Source organism: Anomaloglossus baeobatrachus, chromosome 3 (genome assembly GCF_048569485.1).
Source record: "Anomaloglossus baeobatrachus isolate aAnoBae1 chromosome 3, aAnoBae1.hap1, whole genome shotgun sequence".
Classification (NCBI taxonomy): Eukaryota; Metazoa; Chordata; class Amphibia; order Anura; family Aromobatidae; genus Anomaloglossus; species Anomaloglossus baeobatrachus.
In genome coordinates this window covers 601,151,819-601,172,905 of record NC_134355.1, presented here as the reverse complement: position 1 = coordinate 601,172,905, position 21,087 = coordinate 601,151,819, and the positions used below count along the sequence as shown (strand labels likewise).

General features: G+C 47.6%; 1 protein-coding gene across 1 annotated transcript; it reads left to right on the top strand.

Annotated features, from left to right (window-relative positions):
- The first annotated feature begins 9,252 nt into the window (after positions 1-9,252).
- Positions 9,253-16,415, top strand: FAM110C (family with sequence similarity 110 member C). The gene has a single exon (XM_075341051.1). The coding sequence runs from the start codon at positions 9,349-9,351 to the stop codon at positions 10,237-10,239; it is 891 nt and encodes a 296-aa protein (XP_075197166.1). The 5' UTR covers positions 9,253-9,348; the 3' UTR covers positions 10,240-16,415.
- Positions 16,416-21,087: the final 4,672 nt, after the last annotated feature.

The window sequence follows — 21,087 nt, the reverse complement described above, 5'->3', positions numbered from 1 at the left end:
ACCAACATGCCACCAGCTAATCATGTCATTGTCCGAGGTGGAGGTGACAATCCAATCAGGATAATTTACTCCGTATTATGCATATCCCTCTTTTACACTTCTGTTCCACATTACAAGGGCAAACTGTCAAAAGCCACAGACTGCTACAATTACGGCAGGAGAATAAGGTCTTCAAACACCACGGAATTTACATTTCAAACCAAGACAGTAACCTCTAAAAGTAACCTCATCCTCCACATTTAGGATTATTCGCATTACAAATGTAGCATTGGATTTATGTGAAAAAAGTAACAATCACAGCGGATAATGAGCAATCTGGCAATCAGTTCTATGGGGGACTCCTAGTTCACAGGACTGTATTTTAAATCAAGTGCTATCATTGAAAAAACAAAGCATGCGGACAGCAATCAGACCAATGCTATCCAATGGGGCAGCGCAGAGGAGCATTTTCTTTCACGGACGCAATTTTCGCTTGAAAAAACAACGCAGCACGCACTAGTTTCTTCTGTGATTTGGATACGACTCATCCACTTAAAGGGAACCTGTCACAAGATTTTGCCTCTATTAGCTGCGGAATACTGTATATAAGAGCCCAGGCCGCTCTATATAATGTAAAAAACAGTTTTATAATACTCACCTAAGGGGTGGTTAGGTCTGATGGATGTCGTTGCTCTTCGGTTCAGTGCCTCCTCTCTGCGACGATCGCCGTCCTCCTTCTTCTGAGCCCTGTGTGCATGACTCGTCCTACGTCATGCACACTAGCCGGCATTGAGGTCCTGCACAGGCGCACTTTGAGGTAGACGCGTCATCCACACTGGGATGGGTAGGAGGAGTATGAAGATCGCAGCAGAGAGGAGGTGATAGACCGCACAGCAGCGATACCCATCGGACTGGACCACCCCGTAGGTGAGTATTATAAACTGTTTTCTACATTATACAGAGCGGCCTGGGCTGTTATGTACAGTATTCTGGAATACTGTATATAAGAGCTCACTGGTGGTGGCCGAAGCTTATAGTCGCCAAATCAGGTGACAGGTTCCCTTTAAGTTTATGAGAACACACACAAAAAACTGGATTCCACACAGAGCCACCATATGGCATCCAATTTTTATGAATAAATTGCAATTTTTTAACATAGCAAATTATTCGGTCTGATACATTTTTATTAACTGTCGCTGCTTAAAAACAGATTGCAAATGAGAAAAAAAAATATTGACCAAGATTTCTGGTTGAAACTTGGACAATCATCTACACAGTTGTGCGAACTTAGCCTTGCGGTCTTGTGAACTTAGCCTTATGACGAGTGCTCTGATTTATCTAATAAGGTTCCTCCACAGACCCATTATAGTGTATGGGGCTCTTCACTTGTCACCAGGACTGGAGATATTTTGTTTTGTGACATTTGTGTACTATCCTCTTTATTTATTCACTAGGGAGCTAGACTAAAGGCTACTTTACACGCTGCGATATCAGTACCGATATCGCTAGCATGGGTACCCGCCCCCATCTGTTGTGCGACACGGGCAAATCGCTGCCAGTGCCGCACAACATCGCCCAGACATGTCACACATACTTACCTGCCCGCCGAGGTCGCTGTGACCGGCGAACCGCCTCCTTTCTAAGGGGGCGGTTCGTTTAGCGTCACAGCGACGTCACAGCTGCGTCACTGAACCGCCGCCCAATAGAAGCGGAGGGGCGGAGATGAGTGGAACGAACATCTCGCCCACCTCCTTCCCTCCGCATAGCGGCCGGGAGGCAGGTAAGGAGAGGTTCCTCGTTCCTGCGGTGTCACACAGAGCGATGTGTGATGCCGCAGGAACAAGGAACAACCTCGTTACTGCTGCAGTAACGATTTTTGAGAATGGACCCACATGTCACAGATGAGCGATTTTGCACATTTTTGCAACGATGCAAAATCGCTCATCGGTGTCACACGCAACGGCATCGCTAATGCGGCCGGATGTGCGTCACCAATTCCGTGACCCCATAGAGTCCGCATTAGCGATGTCGTAGCGTGTAAAGCGGCCTTAAGAGGTGGTGCAAACAGTCTACAGACGCACCAAATTTATCAATCAGCATGAACCACTTTGATAAATTTAGAGCACTATTAGGCTATGACCCCACTTTGTCTTCTCCTACTTGCTGTTCTAAATGCACGTTTTTGCCTTAATTGATTTGGCCAAAGTTGCCTTTTCCAGAAACTTAGCGCTAAAAACGCATGCATATTTACCGCGTTTTAGATGCGTTTTCAGGACTTTTTACATGCTTTTTCCCTTGCATTTTGACAGATGTGTTTTGAACATCAAGACACTGTTAAATAAAGTTTACACAGTAAAACAGAATGAAAAAAGAGAAAAAAAACCAAAACATATATTTTGTGAATTAATTAAGAAAAAAGTCATATTTCATGAAATTATAGCGGTTTTATAATATTTAATGCAAAAATAGCAATAAAATCATAATTTTCTTTAATTTAATTGTCGGATTATGTGTGTGTGTAAAGGGACATATTATTCCATTAATTTAATGTTAGAAAAGCATGTGTTTTGTTTGTCCAAAACGCATGTTTTCTGCATCTAAAAAGCAGGTTAAATGTTAGAATTTTGATATTTCTTGGTTTTTGCCATTTCTCATTGACTTCAATGTTCGCAACATGCTGCAGAAATGGCAAAAACAATTGACATGCTGCTTCTTGGAACGCATGGTTTTTGCCACAAATTATGCAAATTAAACGCAGCGTTTTAAAACGCAAAGTGCGGACGAGAAATCTACATTTTTCCTAGACTATTATGGAAAAGCCTTTTGGCATGAAAGCGCTGCAGTTCAAAACGGACCTAAAAAGCAGCAGAAACGCAGGTGGAAACGCAAAGTGCGGTCATACTCTAAGACTATCTAGTTTTGGGGTCAAAATATTAAGATTTGCTAGTTATATTATTTAGTATATTGCAGCATTTATCAATGTGGGATACTGTATACAGATAAAATGTATGCCGGCATAACAACCTTTTTAGTGTACACATAACCTTTGAAGTCTATGGGCATGCCGTGCATACACGCCGAAGGTGAACAATAGATAAAATGCTGGAAAACAAACACACAGGCAAGGACATAACTCAGCGCAGAGCTCACGGCAGGTGATAAAGTGTGCCGGACACACTCCACTGTGTGTATTATACACAAGTGTGCTGACCGTGTGCACCACAAAGCCCCTACAGAGCCATTATAGCCACCAAGTCATTGCACATGGCTCATTTCCAAATGGCTCAATGGTCTACATAGAACAAATGACAGCATACATTATTCTGGTTCAATTTATATGAATAACAGGCAGCTCCTGCGCTCCGCTATATGGACGAGCGAATGGAGCTTCGTCAGTCATGTCTGCAATTTGCAGGCATGAATGGCCCAAGTCTGTAACCGGCCTTAATATGAAGTGAATTTAGCCTTGAAGGAAATCAATCACTGCCCAATACTATTCATATGCACATGTCGCTCTATCAAAGACAAGTCCAGCGATACCTTTACATGGCTGGTCCATTCCTCCATTACTGAGAAATCAGCATTTTAATTCCTATGGAAATGGAGCTGAAGAGCTCTTTGTAGATCTGAAGCCTCGGTCACTCCAGCTCTATTCCCCGCCCTCCTGCTTGACTGATAGGTTCTATTCAACGTCAGTCAAACAGGAGGGGAATAGAGCTGGGTGACGGAGGCTTCAGATTTACAAATAGCTCTTCAGCTCATTTGCATGTGAATTAAATGCTGATTTCTCAGTAATTGAGAACAGATTGGCCATGTGAAGATATTGCTGGACTTGTCTTTGAAAGAACGACATGTAAATATGAATAGTGTGGGTGAAATACTGTTAAGGCCAGCTGACATGGCCCACTTTATATGAATGATTGTGCGTGGTCATCGGCCTGTGAGAACATGCCACCGGTCGTCATTCAACTCGTTGATTGGAGATGTTCAACACATTCAGTGGCTGAATAGATTGTCTTCATGTAAAACCATTGGCAGCATGTCGTATGGGAGAGAACAATCATAAGGCTGAGACCGCACTTTGCGTTTCCACCTGTGTTTCAGCTGCTTTTTAGGTCTGTTTTGAGAAGCAACTTTTTCATGCCAAAAGGCATGCGTTTTGATTTTCCAGCAAAGTCAATGGAAAATGGAGATTTCTAGTCTGCACTTTGTGTTTCTAAACGCTGCGTTTAATTTGGATATTTTGTGGCAAAAAACCATGCGTTCAAAGAAGCAGCATGTCAGTTGTTTTTGCCATTTTGGGTGCGTTTTGGTAACATTGAAGTCAATGAGAAATGGCAAAAACCAAGATTCCAGCAAATTCCTGCGTTTTACCTGCTTTTTCAGACCAGAAAACATGCTTTTTGGACATCAAAATAATGATTTGATATGTCCTTGTACACACACACATAGTCCGATAATTAAATTTAAGAAAAATATGCATTTATTGCTATTTTAGCGATAAAATGTATTTTACTGCTATAATTTCATGAAATATATCTATTTTCATTATTTTTCCCATTAATATAGATTTGATCCTTTTTTTCTCTCTTTTCATTCTGTATGACTATTTAATCTTTATTTAGCAGTGTCTTGATGTTCAAAACGCATCTGTCAAAACGCAGGTGAAAAAGCATTTAAAAAGCGCTGAAGACGCATCTAAAACGCGGTAAATACGCATGCGTTTTCAGCGCTAAATTTCTGAAAAAGGCAACTTTGGTCAAATCAATTAAGCCCAAAACGTGCGTTTAGAACTGCATGTAGGAGAACGCAAAGTGCGGTCTTAGCCTAATAATAATTGATCTGTCACCATAAGGTTTGGTGGCCTTTGCAGAGAGGCCATAAATGAGCGCTGACAAGTGTTCATGTATGAGCAGAAATCGTCATTAAAGGGAACCTGACAACTGATACCTGCTGCCCAATCCGTGGGCGACATGTATCAGACATTAGCGGTATTATCCCAGCCAGGTATGTTGAACTCTTAAGCGGGCTTTACACGCTACGATTTCGCTACATCTCATTGGAGTCACGGATTTTGTGACGCACATCCGGCCGCTGTAGCGATGTCGTAGCGTGTGACTTCTAGGAGCAATTTTGGATCGTTGCAAAAACGTCCAAAATCGCTCCTCGCTGACATGGGGGTCCGCTGCCAGTTATCGCTGCTGTCGCTGGGGCTAAGTTGATCCTCGTCCCTGCGGCAGCACACATCGCTAAGTGTGACGCCGCAGGAACGAGGATCATCTCCTTACCTGCCTCCGGCCACAATGCAGAAGGAAGGAGGTGGGCGGGATGTTACGTCCCGCTCATCTCCGTCCCTCCGCTTTCATTGGGCAGCCGCTTAGTGACGTCGTTGTGACGCCGAACGGACCGCCCCCTTAGAAAGGAGGCGGTTCGCCGGTCACAGCAACGTCGAAGGGCAGGTAAGTCCGTGTGACGGGGGTGTGCGATTTTGTGCGCGACGGGCAGCGATATGCCCGTCGCGCACAAGCGATGGGGGCGGGTCTCATGCTAGCGAGATCGGGCCGGATATCGCGGCATGTAAAGCCACCCTTAGGCTATCTGTCCACAGAACAACGTACCTGCAGATTTTGCCGCAGAAAACCTGTGGATTTATCTGGATTTTCCAGATAAATCCGCAGGTTCTAGCAAGTACAAACACTCCCTATGTTGTCCTATGGCAGGGGTGGGGAACCTCCGGCCCGCGGGCCGTATACGGCCCGCCATGCTCTTTTATGCGGCCCCCGGGCAGATTCCAATTTTGCCACCGCCATCTTGTGGGCCGCCAGCCCTTTATATCCGCATATGTGCTGCTGTGCTTACCAATGCGTTCTCCCGCTGGCCAGTGCCAGCGAGAGAGGACTTACTTTGTGGGCGGGTTTAGTGCTCTGCATTTCCCACCCTCTGAGCTGCGTGCCCGACCCCCGGCCCTCTGAACTGCGTGCCCAACCCCCGGCCCTCTGAGCTGCGTGCCTGCCCTCCGGCCCTCTGAGCTGCGTGCCCGCCCCCCGGCCCTCGGAGCTGCGTGTCCGGTGCCTGCCTGCTCTCCACTGCTGTGAGTCCGGCGCTGCTGTGTGCCCTGTCCAGTGCTTTGTGGCCCCCTCTCCCCTCAGTGCTGTGTGCCCCCCAATGCTGTGTATCACCCCAGGTTTGTGTGTCCCTCCACCCCCCCCACTGATGTCAGGGCTCTGCAAGTGATATCTGTGCCCCCCCAGTGGTGCCTGCGCCCCAGCCCCTCTTGTGTGGTGCCTGCGCCCCAGCCCCTCTTGTGGCGCCTGCGCCCCAGCCCCTCTTGTGATGTTCATGTCCCCAGCCCCTAATGTGATGTGCATGTCCCCAGCCCCCCTTGTGATGTGCATGTCCTCAGCGTCTCCTGTGACTTATACATCACAGGAGGGGCGGGGACATGTACATCACAGGAGGGGCTGGGGGCACATACATCACAGGAGGGGCTGGGGGCACATACATTACAAGAGGGGCTGGGGGCACATACATCACAAGAGAAGCTGGGGGCATATACATCACAGGAGGGACTGGAGGCATATATATCACAGGAGGGGCTGGGGGCATATACATCACAGGAGGGGCTGGGGGCATATACATGTCCCCAGCCCCTTGTGTGATGTATGTGCCCCCAGTGTCTCTTGTGATGTATATACAGCAGTCCCAGTGTCTCCTATGTGTTATATGTGCCTCCAGTGTCTCCTGTGATGTATATACAGCATCTGTTATGTGATGTATATGATTTACCAATCTTATCACAAAGAGTTGACTGCACTCCAGACCCAGACAAAAATGAAAAAGCAGTTGTGAGAAGAAACATGATTAGTATCACCAAACATCACAGCCGCACCAAAGAGAAGCCGCTCCGGCCGCCACAAGAGGGGTAAGTTAATTAATTGTTTGACCAAATATAGCAGGGTCATTTTCACATTGATAATTTTGTGCGGCCCCCGAAGGTTGGTAGAAATTTCCAAATGGCCCCCGGTTGAAAAAAGGTTCCCCACCCCTGTCTTATGGGATATGCGGTATGTGCGGCTGCGTAAAATGCTGCGCGCAGCCGCACGTAACTGCATGTCAATTATTCATGCGCAAATATCTCCGGAATTCCCGCTCCTCCACTATGTAGATACAGGGCGGAAATTCTGCACAAAATCGGCACTGTTTCCGCAGGTTTCCCCAACAACTCTGCAGATATACCGCAGCAATGGATAGCTGCGGATTCCGGGGAGCAGCTGCGGTAAAAAAGCAGACAAACCTGCTGCAAAATCCGTGGGTGCGTTGTCCCGTGGGCACATAGCCTTAAAGGGAACCTGTCAGGTGCAATATGCATCCTGAACCATGAGCAGCTCTGGGTGTATATTGCTAATCCCTGCCTAACCGTCCCTGTATACACTAGCATAGATAAAGAGATCTTTAGAAAAAGTATTTCTAAAGATCTTTTATCATATGCTAATGAGGGACTAGTCATGAGGGTGTTACTTCCCTGACTATTTGGCCCCCTTAGCATGTAAACACGCCCCTGTGGGCGTGCTAACATGCTAACGAACACGCAGCGTCAGAGAATGGTCGCGCTCACCTCTCTGCTGCCATCACGTCCGACCCCGAATTTCAACTCAGTGGGCATGACCACAGAGTTTCGGTCATGCACACTACATGGGTTAGAAGCCAGGATTCATACACCCGACTTCACAGTCCGCATGACAACTCAAAAGTCGAAATCCAGGAGTTGGACACGATGGCAGCGGAGAGGTGAGCGTGAACATCCTCTGACGCAGCACATTCATTAGCATGTTAGCATGCCCACAGGGGTGTACTAACATGCTAAGGGGGCTGACTAGCCATGGGAAGTAACGCCCAGGGGACTAGTCCCTGGCCTCATTAGCATATCATAAAGGATTTTTATAAAAACGTTTTATCCATGCTAGTGTATACAGGGACGGTTAGGCAGGGATTAGCAATATACACCCTGCTCATGGTCCTGGGTGCATATTGCACCTGACCGGTTCCCTTTAGATGCTGAGAAAAACATACAATATCCTCTGGTGACCAAGCTGCACAGGAGACTAGTCCGACAGGCTGGTCCCCGACGGCTTCTCCCCGCCTGCTGCCAGTGACTGACATACCTCTGCCTATGTATAGACACAGATCTGTCAGTCACTGTCACTGGAGACGCCTCCGGGGACCAGCCTGCCTGACTAGTCCACAGTGCGGCTCGATCCCTGCACCACAAAACCAGTATTGTGCGTGAGATGTCTCATCATTGTGCACAACATACTATTAAATTGAAAGCTTCTGGGATTCATCATGCGGTGCCAATCCCGGGCCGTCACTGCCGCCGGCCGCTGTCTGGACTGTAGACGTGTATGGGTCATTTTGATTGGATAAAAAAATGGACGCCTCCGTGATTGTTTAGAGGACTGTCTGCAGAAAATAGGGGCATGTGAACAGCTCCATAGACTGGAAGGGTCCACGTTCAATCCACAAAAATCACAGCACACATAGAAGAAAAACCAGAACTCTAGGCTCTGTTCACACGATGCTTTTTTTTATAATGCTTTTTTCGTGAGTTTTATGCAAATTAAAAGCTGTTAAACTGCTGCGTTTTTGCAGGAAGCCGCATGTTAATTCTTTCAGGGTTTTTGCAGCTTTTTTCACCATTGAAATCTACATTTTTTGTTTGTTTCGTTTTTGTCATTTTTGTGGTGAATTAAACTAACTTTATTTAAAGGTGTACTATAGACAAATGACAAAAAAAAACAACAAAAAAAAAAGCAGCAAAACCTCCTTTTTGAAAGCTTTTTTTTACTGCCAAGGGAGTAGCCAGGTTTTGCTGCAGAAAAAAAGCAGCATAAAAGCAACATGTGAACACAGCCCTAAGGAGGATGGCATTGGTGCCCTCAGGCAGCTCTGGCCACAGCTAGTGCCCTGTAGGTGCCCGTCCTGAAGGGGCACATACTCCCCCCCACTAGAGGGCTGTGGTCGTGCACCTGTACCCTCAGGTGTGCTGTGTAGTGACACGCGGGATTGCTGGGACTTGTGCTCCCACTCCGGGGTTTGCACACTTCTGACATCCTGGAAAAAATAAAAAGCATGCGGGCGGGGACGCAGCACAGAGCGGAGGGCACTGCGGGGAAGAAAGCTGCCGGACACGCCCCCTGAGCACGGCGGCCGCTGATTGGTGGAGCCGGGAGCAGTAATCTGCCTGTTCCAGGGGAGAGCAGCGCAGACACAGCAGAGCACGGGAGGAGACTGGTCACGGGCGGAGACTGGGCACGGGTGGAGAGTGGTCCCCGGCAGCGCTGATACCTGTGCACGGCTTGCGGCGAGACTATGCCCACGGAGGTGATGAGCGCGGTGAGGATGCAGCCCATGTCCCAGCTGCAGCACCACAGCCCGGTGCTGCCCATACGGCTGCTCACCCGGGGCCCCGACTACCTGCGGCGGCAGATAGAGACCGGCACCCCTGCCCGGGGCACGCTGAGCGCTGTGGAGCGGCTGGCGGCAGACAAGGCCAAGTACGTGAAGAGCCAGAAGGTGATGGGCAGCTCGGCATCGGAGAGCAGCACCGGCAGCAGCTCCAGGGGCAGCAGCAAGAGCCAGCAGGAGGCGGACAGCGGCCAGCCCGGGGCCCCGGTGCGGAGAGGCAGCAGCAAGAGGCTGGTACGGCCGGACTCCCTGGTCATCTACCGGCACAAGAACCGCGGGGAGGCGGAGGAGGCGCGGAGCGGGCTGGTCAGGAGGCTCTTCCTGGGCGGGGCCAAGGAGAAGGCCCTGGTCTCAATAGCGCCCGCTAGCGCCGAGTGTCGGAACGAGCAGCGCAGCAGGACGGGTCTGCACCGATCCCAGTCGGACATCAGCTCCCGATACTCGCGATCTTTCTCGGATTTTGACACTTTCTTTAAATACTGCGGCCTGGAGCCCGAGGTGGTGGAGGAGCTGGGCAAGGACAGGTTCACTGCAGCCCCGGAGGACACACTGGACCCCACAGGAGGGCACCGCCTGCGCAGTGCCAGTGTGGCCACATCAGACAGCGGCTTCAGCAGGAGGAGCGGGGGTGAAGGCAGCAATGGGGGGCTGCAGGAGGACGAGCCGCTGAGTGGGCACCTCCCGGGCAGCAACAGCAACACCTCTGTTATTGAGCGCAACGCCAGGATCATCAAGTGGCTGTACAGCTGCAAGAAGGCCAAGGAGACCCGGGGGGCATCCCCGGACTTACCCTGAGACCCCGGGGCATGGACCATTGCACCAACACGGCCTCACGCCACCTACACACAGTCCTGGGCCATTGCTGGCACTTGTAGTGCCACATAATACAGCAGCCTTATGTGCCAAGGAAAAGGGTGCTGCTGAGAGAGTGATGGCACAGTGTGGCTGCTGGACAGCAACTGGCTTCACCCATCATTGGCATTGCAACAGTTCGCCAAGCTGTGTGCCAGCCGCCATGAGAGGTGGGATCTGAACACTGGGGTTTTATATGAGAACCTTGCATTAGGAATTGTGAGATTGGAAGATTTTGCTGCTCCGGGATTGTAGCCTGCAACCCACTCGTGTTGTGTATGTAGTGTCTGTGGATGCTCAGCCCCGGCTATACCTGGCTCCTAGAAATGGCCTTCTCTTCCCTGTCCCTCCAACTCTGCGTGGCCTGCTCTACCCCTGTGGCTCCGCACTGCCCCTTCCGGCTCTGCACGGCCACATCTCTGCCTCTCCGGCTCTGCGCGGCCACCTCTCCTCTGCCCCTCCGGCTCTGCGCGGCCACCTCTCCTCTGCCCCTCCGGCTCTGCACTGCCACCTCTCCTCTGCCCCTCCGGCTCTGCACTGCCACCTCTCCTCTGCCCCTCCGGCTCTGCACTGCCACCTCTCCTCTGCCCCTCCGGCTCTGCACTGCCACCTCTCACCTGTGCCCCTAGAGTCCCGGATGTGACTAATGTTGCAGTTTGTTACAATGTATCACAGTTTGTTTATGTTGTGATCTCAGATGTAGCAGAGCCGGCCTGTGTGTAGGGATATTGTGCGGCCTTCTATTATGGCGATGCACTGAGCTCATCTGCGGTTTTATGTAAAATGAACCATGGCACCATTATCTCTCAGCTCTGCTACATCTGTATGACTGCAGATCTTCAGACATGGCACAGCCTCTGTAAGCGTACATGGTGGTTACATGTACAGTATGTGTTTATCCAATCCTCTACTACTGTAGACTAAATCCTAGAATTGCCTAAATAATGATATAATATTGTGTTATACATATAAGCCATGGTAATCCGGTAACCTGGGGGGAAGTTACAGACCCCAACTGTTGCCCTAAATGTGTCAGCAATTCCCATAGAATAAGCAGAACCTGAACTATCGGGAGTGATCCTGTATTATGAGGTTGTTGTCTGGATGAGCATCTGTCGCCCGGGTCTATGGGGTCTGTCGCCCGGGTCTATGGGGTCTGTCGCCCGGGTCTATGGGGTCTGTCGCCCGGGTCTATGGGGTCATCAGCCGTGATCAGTCTGTGTTGTCATTTCTGTATTCTGCTGTATTGATTGCTATAACCACGGACCGCTCACCTTTCTCGCTCTGACTCCATTTCCCTCACTGGGTGCTGGTGACAGCGGTGTTTTTCTTTCCATTATTCCAGCATCTGATTGTAAAGAAATGGAGGTGCAGAATTGATAATCTCACAAAGCCAGCAGACTGATCTGACTACAGATTAGGGGATTGATGAGATTTCTCTTGTTTACCTAGAGATGATTTCCATATTTGTGGTTGTCTGATAATCCAGAATATCTCCTAATCTGGCACCTAGCAGAATGATGGAATCTTTCCTGTATGTTGTTGGTATAGGGCTGGAGACGTATTCATATACAATGTGCCATGTTCTCTGGTCACTGACTCTTCAGGTCTCTTCTACTGCAGATAATTCCCATTTACTATATTAAATCTTGAATTTTTGCAATGGGATGGCCAAAATAGTATGCCCATAGGAAACCAATCAGATCGCAGCTTTCATATTTCTAAAAGTAATTAGCAGATGCAAACAGTATCCTGATTGGCTGTTATGAGGCACTGTGCCACTTTTTGCTGCACTAGTTATACACGAGGTCCCTGGTTTTTTTTTTTTCCTCCATGTTTGCATGTGACACAGCATAGGAGTGTAAAATTAGGGATTGACTAAAGTCCCATATTTCTGATCCACTTTCCAGCTTTTTTTGCACGGAATGCAGATTTTAGCTGACAAATTGCCTGCAGCTCCACCATTTGGCTCCTAGGTGGGGGTGGGGGGGGCTGCGCTGTGTGGAGTGAAGCAACTTAGATAAACTGAGGGCGCTCACGTCACCTGGGACAGTATCATCCGGAGACATTCTGTACTGAGGACGCCTCAATTATCATAATGCTTCCTCAGTCATTACAGATAATTCTGTATATGTTCTTCTGTGTGAACACTAGTGATGAGCGGGCACTGCAATGTTCAATGCTTGTAACTAGTTATGAGTTTGCACTACAATGCTCTGTACTCGTAACTAGTGATGAGCAGGCACTGCAATGCTCTGTACTCGTAACTAGTGATGAGCGAGCACTACAATGCTCTGTACTCGTAACTAGTGATGAGCGGGCACTACAATGCTCTGTACTCGTAACTAGTGATGAGCGGGCACTACAATGCTCTGTACTCGTAAATAGTGATGAGCGGGCACTGCAATGCTCTGTACTCGTAACTAGTGATGAGCGGGCACTACAATGCTCTGTACTCGTAACTAGTGATGAGCGGGCACTGCAATGCTCTGTACTCGTAACTAGTGATGAGCGAGCACTACAATGCTCTGTACTCGTAACTAGTGATGAGCGGGCACTACAATGCTCTGTACTCGTAACTAGTGATGAGCGGGCACTACAATGCTCTGTACTCGTAACTAGTGATGAGCGGGCACTGCAATGCTCTGTACTCGTAACTAGTGATGAGCGGGCACTACAATGCTCTGTACTCGTAAATAGTGATGAGCGGGCACTGCAATGCTCTGTACTCGTAACTAGTGATGAGCAAGCACTACAATGCTCTGTACTCGTAACTAGTGATGAGCGGGCACTACAATGCTCGGCGCTCGTAACTAGTGATGAGCGGGCACTACAATGCTCGGCGCTCGTAACTAGTGATGAGCGGGCACTACAATGCTCGGCGCTCGTAACTAGTGATGAGCGGGCACTATGCTCGGTGCTCGTAACTAGTGATGAGCGGGTACTACCATGCTCAGTGCTCGTAGCGAGCAGTAGGACGCTTGGACAAGCTCGATCAGTGTAATTGAGTATAATGGACGTCAACGGGGAACTTGACCATTTTTCATTGACTTCCATTGTACTCGGTACACGGATCACGCCCTTCTGAGTGTCCAACTGTTCATTACTAGTACTGAGCACCCGAGCATGGTGGTGCCCGCTCATCACTAGCTACGACTGAGCACCCGAGCATGGTAGTGCCCACTTATCACTAGTGAACATGCTTCACTCACTAGTTGTCCTGCATGTGGGGTGCGTGTGTGGCAATTTATGTAGGTGACCCTAGTATTGCTGGACGTGACCCCATAATTACACAGGTGTTTTATTCTTGGGGTGTAATGTGTAGTACCAGTGGTGGAGGCAGAATGATAATACCTTATCAGGAGGTATAAGGCAAAGTTCAGCATCTAATCTGAATACATTAATATATAGCTTTGTGCATTGGTAAAACATGGCAGTGTCTTCTCCATAGACGTGTAGTGGAGCTGTTGTACCTGCTCCTGTGGGTCTGAAGACCCCCACACTATGCAGTGGGACGTCCCGATGATATGAGCTGCACTATTCTATAGAAGTATGGACTAGTCTCCGTGGCTTGTGGAGCGCAGTGCAGTGTTTACTTATCATGTCCATTTATTCCACAGAACCCCATGGAGAAAAGCTAATTCTGCTAATTGATCTGGTCTTTAATGCTAATGTGACCTGGGGCTCCTGTCTGTGGCTGTCACCGCCCAAGGTGCTGTAAATGAAACTGTAAATTGCTCAGACTTGTCTTAAGACGCAGAGTGATGTTTATACAGAGCTGGACATAGAGGAGAGGATTTCTTATGTTACTTTACCCATTTATTACACATTCCTTATAAATCTATGCTCCCTTGTGGGGAAAACTATGCAGAAATTGCCTTGTTTCTCTCTAAAAGTCATTGTGCACTAAGTACAACCATTATTTCACACCCACTTGGCTAATAGGTGACATTTGTTTGTTTTGTACCTGCTATTATAGGATGGGACCTGTTTTGGAGAGGAAAGGGTTTATAATAGAATCTCACCACAAATGGTCAGTATTTCATGACCTTTAGAGGGAATCAGTCACCTGGTGTTTGCCACCTAATCTGAGAGCAGCATAATGTAGGGGCAGAGATTCTGATTCCAGAGATGTGTCACTTACTGGGCTGCTTACTGTAGTTTTGATAGAATTTGTTTAATCAGCAGGAGATTATCATTACATGACTACTTGGTGTGCTGCCAGGTAGTCCAGCATATTGATGAGCTCTGTATAACTGCTATATCTGCAGCAGAGAAAACATTGATTTTTATCAAAATAACAGCAAACCGCTCAGTAAGTGATACATCACTGGAATCCGGGTCTCTGCCCCTACATTATGATGTCCCCAGATGGTGACAAATTCCCTTTAAAGGGACTGTAGGGCATTGGGAAAACATGCTTTCTCAGAGAAATTGCACCACTTTTTTCAAAAGGTTGTCTGGCACTACAACTCTGCCACATTTATCCGGAATAGGGCTGAGCTGTAGTATTAAAGCTATGTGCCTGTGCCCACGTTGCGTTCTGTCCCTGCAGAAATTTCTGCAGCGATTTGAACAGCACACGTGCGCTTCAAATCGCTGCAGAAAAACTGCGTAATGAATGCAGTGAAAAAGCCGATTTCATGTGCTCTGGATGCAGCCCCTCCCATAGACAGAGCGGGGGCTGCATCCAAAGCGCACGGAAGAAGTGACATGTTGCTTTTTAGAACGCAGCGATTTGGTAGCATGCAAATCGCTGCGTTCTAAAATGCAACGTATGCATGGATAATGCACAATCTTCATAGATTGTGCTGGGGACACAGGACGCATGCAGTTACGCAATGTGTTAAACGCAGCGTAACTGCATGCAAATACGCAATGTGCGCACATAGCCTAAGGTTTGAATGAATGAAGTAGCCATGTTTTTTGTCATACAGCTGATTTAATGAAACATGTATGGGGTGATAAAGTGGTCCTGATGGTATTGGAGTTTTGTTTTCTTTTATTTTCCCCTCTAATCCATTGTCAACTGTGCCACTATCATAGATGGGTGATCTAAGGACGATGAGAGGAGATGTCCGGCCATAATTGTCATCTACTCTCCTACTAATCCCATAAGCCCTGTCACCGGAAACGTGTACTTATAGGGTGCATGGCACTGCGGTTGTGTAAAACATATCACAGATCCCATACATATTGTTTGTAACATATATTTAAAAAAAAAAATAGATTTTTCTGTAATATTTCTATTAAACCTCATTGTGTGGGCCAGAGGACTGTTAATTTTGTATATTTTACAAATGTTGCACCTAGTGCCCCCGGTAATGATATGCACGATACGTAGAGCCGTCAGTTCTTTATATGCAAACGACTGAATTTAATATTTGCATTTCATTTTTTTTCTTCTTCACGGCTGATGTGACTTGCTCAATGTGGCCATAGACCCTAATGGCGACACAGCTGCCAAATGTTGCAGTCTTCCAAGCTGCAGATTCCTAGATCTAGCAGAGTCTAATTTGTCATGTAACTTTTGGGGGTTTCATAGTCTGGGTATTATGTTTACTCAGTCGGGTTACCTGCAGTCCTATGCAAAGCCACATGTAAAAGATATGTTACGAGGAGGACGTGTGCCAAATCAGACATGCTCTGCTACAGTACAATGTATTCGTATGGGGCCATTTCTTTCCGCTTGCATATATGTGAATAACTTGTATGTGTAAGTAGTGACACTGGAAAGTGGAATTTAAGCTATGTATATAAATGTCAATTTCTGAAACCTTCCCTTGCTGCTTTGAGATAATCCTTACTCTAGGGCTGTTATATGTTAACCTGAGCAGTCTGAATCGACCAAAGTGACTCTGTGGCTTCAGTTGTGGACAATGTTGTAAAGTTCAATGTTCAGAGTTTTTGTATGCACAGAAGCCAAGGTACTTTTTTTTTTTATATTTAAGAAAAGCTTTGTGCAATATGTTTGTTTTGTACAGTTTATTTTTTTTTTCTGGTCATGTAAATATGAGTGTATATAAGGATTGCATTTCTATGTTATATATCTTTGTGTGCAGATTGCTCAATGTCTATAAGATATATATCTATAATAAAATTGTTACAATGTTACAGTATTTATGAGCCTTGCCTGTTTTTATTTATTGGACGAAGCACACATCCTCCAATGTCTGAATATACCGTACTCTAATGCCTGCTTTACACGAGACGAGCTATTGTGCGATGTGTCGTCGGCATAGCGCACGACGTCGTCTCGTGTGACACCTCCGAGCGACGCAGTATCGCTCACAAATCGTGAGTCGTGTACTTGTCGTTTACTTTCAAAATATCGTTTTATTTTTAATGGCGCCGGTTGTTCATTGTTTCCGTGGCAGCACACGTTGCTCCGTGTGACACCACGAGAACGATTAACACAGCTTACCTGCGTCCCGCGGCACCCGCCGGCTATGTGGAAGGAAGGAGGTGGGCGGGATGTTTACATCTCGCTCATCTCCGCTTCTATTGGCCGGCGGCTGTGTGACGTCGCTGTGACGCCAAACGTCCCTCGCACTTCAGGAAGTGGACGTTCGTCGCCCACAGCAAGGTCATCTGGAAGGTAAGTGCGTGTGACGAGGGTTAAACGAGTTTGTGCGCCACGGGCAGCGATTTGCCTGTGACGCAAAAACGACGGGGGCGGGTACGATCGATCGTGCTATCGCACGATAGATTGACTCGTGTAAAGCAGGCATAAGGCCACTATCGCACTGCGTAGTTGTCCTGTCGGGGTTTCCATCCGAACGCTCGGCAAAATGGTTTTCGGACATATGCGCCGACTGGGCCACTGACTATAATGGTGCAGACTGAGTCACTGTGTGTTCTGTCGTGCACCATTTTTGGGAGGCAGACACCAAAACATAGTAGACTGCTTCTTAGTGTCCGCCTCCAATAGGCGTATACTTCTGAAAATGGTGTACGACAGAGCACACAGTGACTCCATCTGCACCATTATAGTCAGTGGCCCTGTTGGCGCATACGTCCGAAACCTATTTTGTGGGGGCTTTGGATGGAAGTCCTAAAAAGACGAGGAACGCAGTCCGAAAGCAGCCTTAAGCTTCGTTCAGACGTGGTAAAAAAAAAAAATGGCCTGAGTGTCATCAGTGAACAGGCCATGTATCCAATTTACCATCAGTGTTTCATCCAAAAATTTACAAAGCTTCCCCTATTCATTGCAGTGATTGCACACGGACACCATCTGTACCCCGTCCATGATTTCACAGACCTCTAGACTTGTATTGGTATTTTTTTCATCCTTGATGCCAGTAAAAAACTGACGAGTCTCTGATTTTTACACTGGCATATGATGTGCAAAAAAGGAAACGTGAACATTCCCATAAGCTGTGTTTTGTATGTGAAAACCAGAGATGGAACTCCTCTTTGGAAAAAAAACGAACATCTGAATGAGGCCTTTATGGTATACTAGCTGTAGTACCCGGGTTTTGCCCGGGATAGTAACTGTCTCCGTCTCTCTCCCAGTCTCTGTATGTGTGTGTCTGTCTGTCTGTCTGTCTGTCTCTTTCCCCAGCTGTCTCTTTTCCCCCGTCCCCCCACCGACATCTTATTACCTCACACATAAGCTTCTTATACTAACAGTTTATTTTGTTCCTATAGCAACCACTGACAGTTGCTATTAATAACCTATAGCTCCCACCTCCATTCAGTTTAATGGAAGCAGGATTTTTGGACAGTAAGGCTGTGTCCACGGGAGAATGTAGCTGCAGATTTTTCTGCATCAAAATCCGCAGCTTTCCCGCAAAATGCGCACCTTTTCAAAGGTGCGGATTTTGGTGCGGATTTTTTTTCCCCCAATTTTAAAGCCAAAATCCGGATGAAAATCCGCAACAATAATTTGAAGATTTTTCCGGACCAAAATCCGCTGCGGAAAAATCCGCAGCGTGGGCACAGTATTTCCAAAATGCCATAGAAATGGCTGGGAAGTACCTGTGCTTCAGATTTTCGGGAAATCCGCGGCTTTGCGCAGATTTTGCCGCGGAATATTCCGCAGCGTGGGCACATAGCCTAACTGTAAAGTGCGGAGTTAAATTTTCCCGCCCAAACATAGTCTATGACGTTCCCTGAGTCACATGGAGGGTCTGTGCAAAATTTCGTGATTGTAAATGTGACGGTGCGGATTCCTTTAGCGCACACACACACACACACACACACTTGTATATTACCGTATTTTTCGGACTATAAGTCGCACCGGACCATAAGACGCACCCTGGTTTTAGAGAAGGAAAATAGGAAAATAAAATTTTAAGCAAAAAATGTGGTCATGACACACTTATGAGGCGAGGATCTGCTGCTGACACACTATTATGGGGGTAATGTCCCCAAATTTTCTAGTAAGATACCCCATCCTGGTAATGATTCTCCTGCCTTGTATATAATCCCCATCCTTATATATATTTATTTATATATATATATATATATATGTGTGTATGTATGTGCGTGTCCCCCATCCTGCTATAGGTCTCTCATCCTGCTATATGTCCCCCATCATCCTGCTATATGTCCCCCATCATCCTGCTCATATTTGCCCCATTATCCTGCTCACATGTGCCCCATTATCCTGCTCACATGTGCCCCATTATCCTGCTCACATGTGCCCCATTATCCTGCTCACATGTGCCCCATCATCATGCTCACATGTGCCCCATCATCCTGCTCACATGTGCCCCATCATCCTGCTCACATGTGCCCCATCATCCTGCTCATATGTGCCCCATCATCCTGCGGAACACACATAAAAAAAAATAAAATAAACATTTATATTCACCTTTCCTCGCTCCACGCAGCGTCGCTCCTCCTCCGTCTGTGCCGGCAGCGCTGTGTGGAGCCGGCCACGCTCCCTGCTGCACCGCGATCTCCTTCTGTCTGTGCCGGCGATGCTGTGTGGACACGTGCGCACAGCGATGACTTCATCGCTGTGAGCCCCGTTAGTCTCTACACAGCGCGGCCGGCAATCAGGAGGACATCGCGGTGCTGCGGGGAACGGTGAGTAATGTGCACTGATTCACTGCACCCCGCGCTGATGATGATGCGCGGGGAGCAGTGAATACAGCCGCACATGATCACTCCTGGCTGTAGTTGCCAGGGGTGATCACGGCTGGCTGTTTACTTCGCGCGCGTCCCCGCTCATCACCCCGCCCACCTGTCAGCGCTGAGAGATGGGTGGGAGGATGGGCGTGCATATGTAATGAGCGGGCCCACGTGGTCACGGCAGGCGCTGCTGCTGCCTGCTCGTGCCCCCGATGACCCGCTCCACCGCAGCACCCTCATTCCCCGCAGCCATGCCTTACATTCAGACCATTAGACGCACCCCCCACTTTCCCCCAACATTTGGGGGAAAAAAAGTGCGTCTTATGGTCCGAAAAATACGGTAGATTCACATATTGTAGATTGGTTGCAGAAATGTGTTTTTTTTTTTTTTGTTTTTGTTTTTTTTTCAGGTGTATGAGACGGTCTGAAAACCTTTTCCCCATAGAATTGCATTAGATGTGGTTATCTGGAGGTAAAAACGCATATGAATTTTTAATGCGTTCCAAAAACACATGTAATCTGAACATGACTATCGATAAAGTTTGGTCAAAGCCAAATACCAGGAAGTATCAAAATGAAGCAGCTTTATTTTAAAAGGAACCTATCACCAGGTATTTCCTTTGAGCTTGGGCCACCACCAGTGAGCGCTTATATACAGCATTGTAGAATACTGTATAAAAGAGCTCAGACCGCTCTAATGTAAAAAAACACATTTATAATAATCACCTAGGGTCCGGTCTTCTGGTGTCACTGGTCTCAGTCCGGCGCCTCCTCTCTTCTTGCGATCAACGTCCTCTTGCCCAGCCCCGTGTGCATGATGCGTCCTGTTTCATTTACACAGAGGCCTCCATTGCGCTCCTACGCATGCGCATTTTGATCTGCCCGGCAGAAGGCAGAGCAAAGTACTGTAGTGCGCAGGTGGTCTTTGGGTAATGGAGGCCTCTCTGTGAATGATGCAGGACGCGTCATGCACAAGGGGCTGGGCAGGAGGACGACTATTGCAAGAAGAGAGGAGACGCCTAACTGAGACCAGCATGACCCATAGGGCCGGACCGCCGACTAGGTGAGTATTATAAAGGTGTTTTTTATGTTATACAGCATGGCCTGAGCACTTATACAGCATTCCAGAATACTGTATATTTTAGAGCCCACTGGTGGTGGCCGCAGCTGATAAAGGGAACCAGTCACCCGTTTTTTCCTTAAGTATGTCAGACCAAAAATAGACAAAATCCACAATGTCAAAAATAAGGGCACTCAAACGCATTTAAAAAAAAACAAAAAACCCACAAGTCACCTAATTTAGATAATCGGGGCAGAAATTCTGCAACATCAGAAACTCACTAAATACTCACTGTGGGATTACAGCCAGTGTGGATCAACACCTGCTAAATGTCAATGGCTTACATTCTACCAAAGGTTGATGGCAAATTAGGGCTTATTCGCATGTTGCCGAATTTCATGCATTTACCCTTCGTATTGCACTGCAGCGTAAATGCATGCGTCCTGCGTCTATGAAGATTGTGCATGAGACGTGCGCACGATGTTTTTATGAACACAGCAATTTGGATGTTAAAATTTTGCCCCAAATCCGTGCGTTCATAAAAGCAGCATGTCACTTAGGCTAGGTTCACACTTCCGTTAAATTGTATCAGTCACAATCCGCTGCTCTGGTAAACAACGGAATCCGTTTAGCGGATTCCGTTGTTCCTA

Excerpts from the sequence above, each read along its gene's own strand:
- FAM110C (XM_075341051.1), top strand. The coding sequence starts at position 9,349 with ATGCCCACGGAGGTGATGAGCGCGGTGAGGATGCAGCCCATGTCCCAG.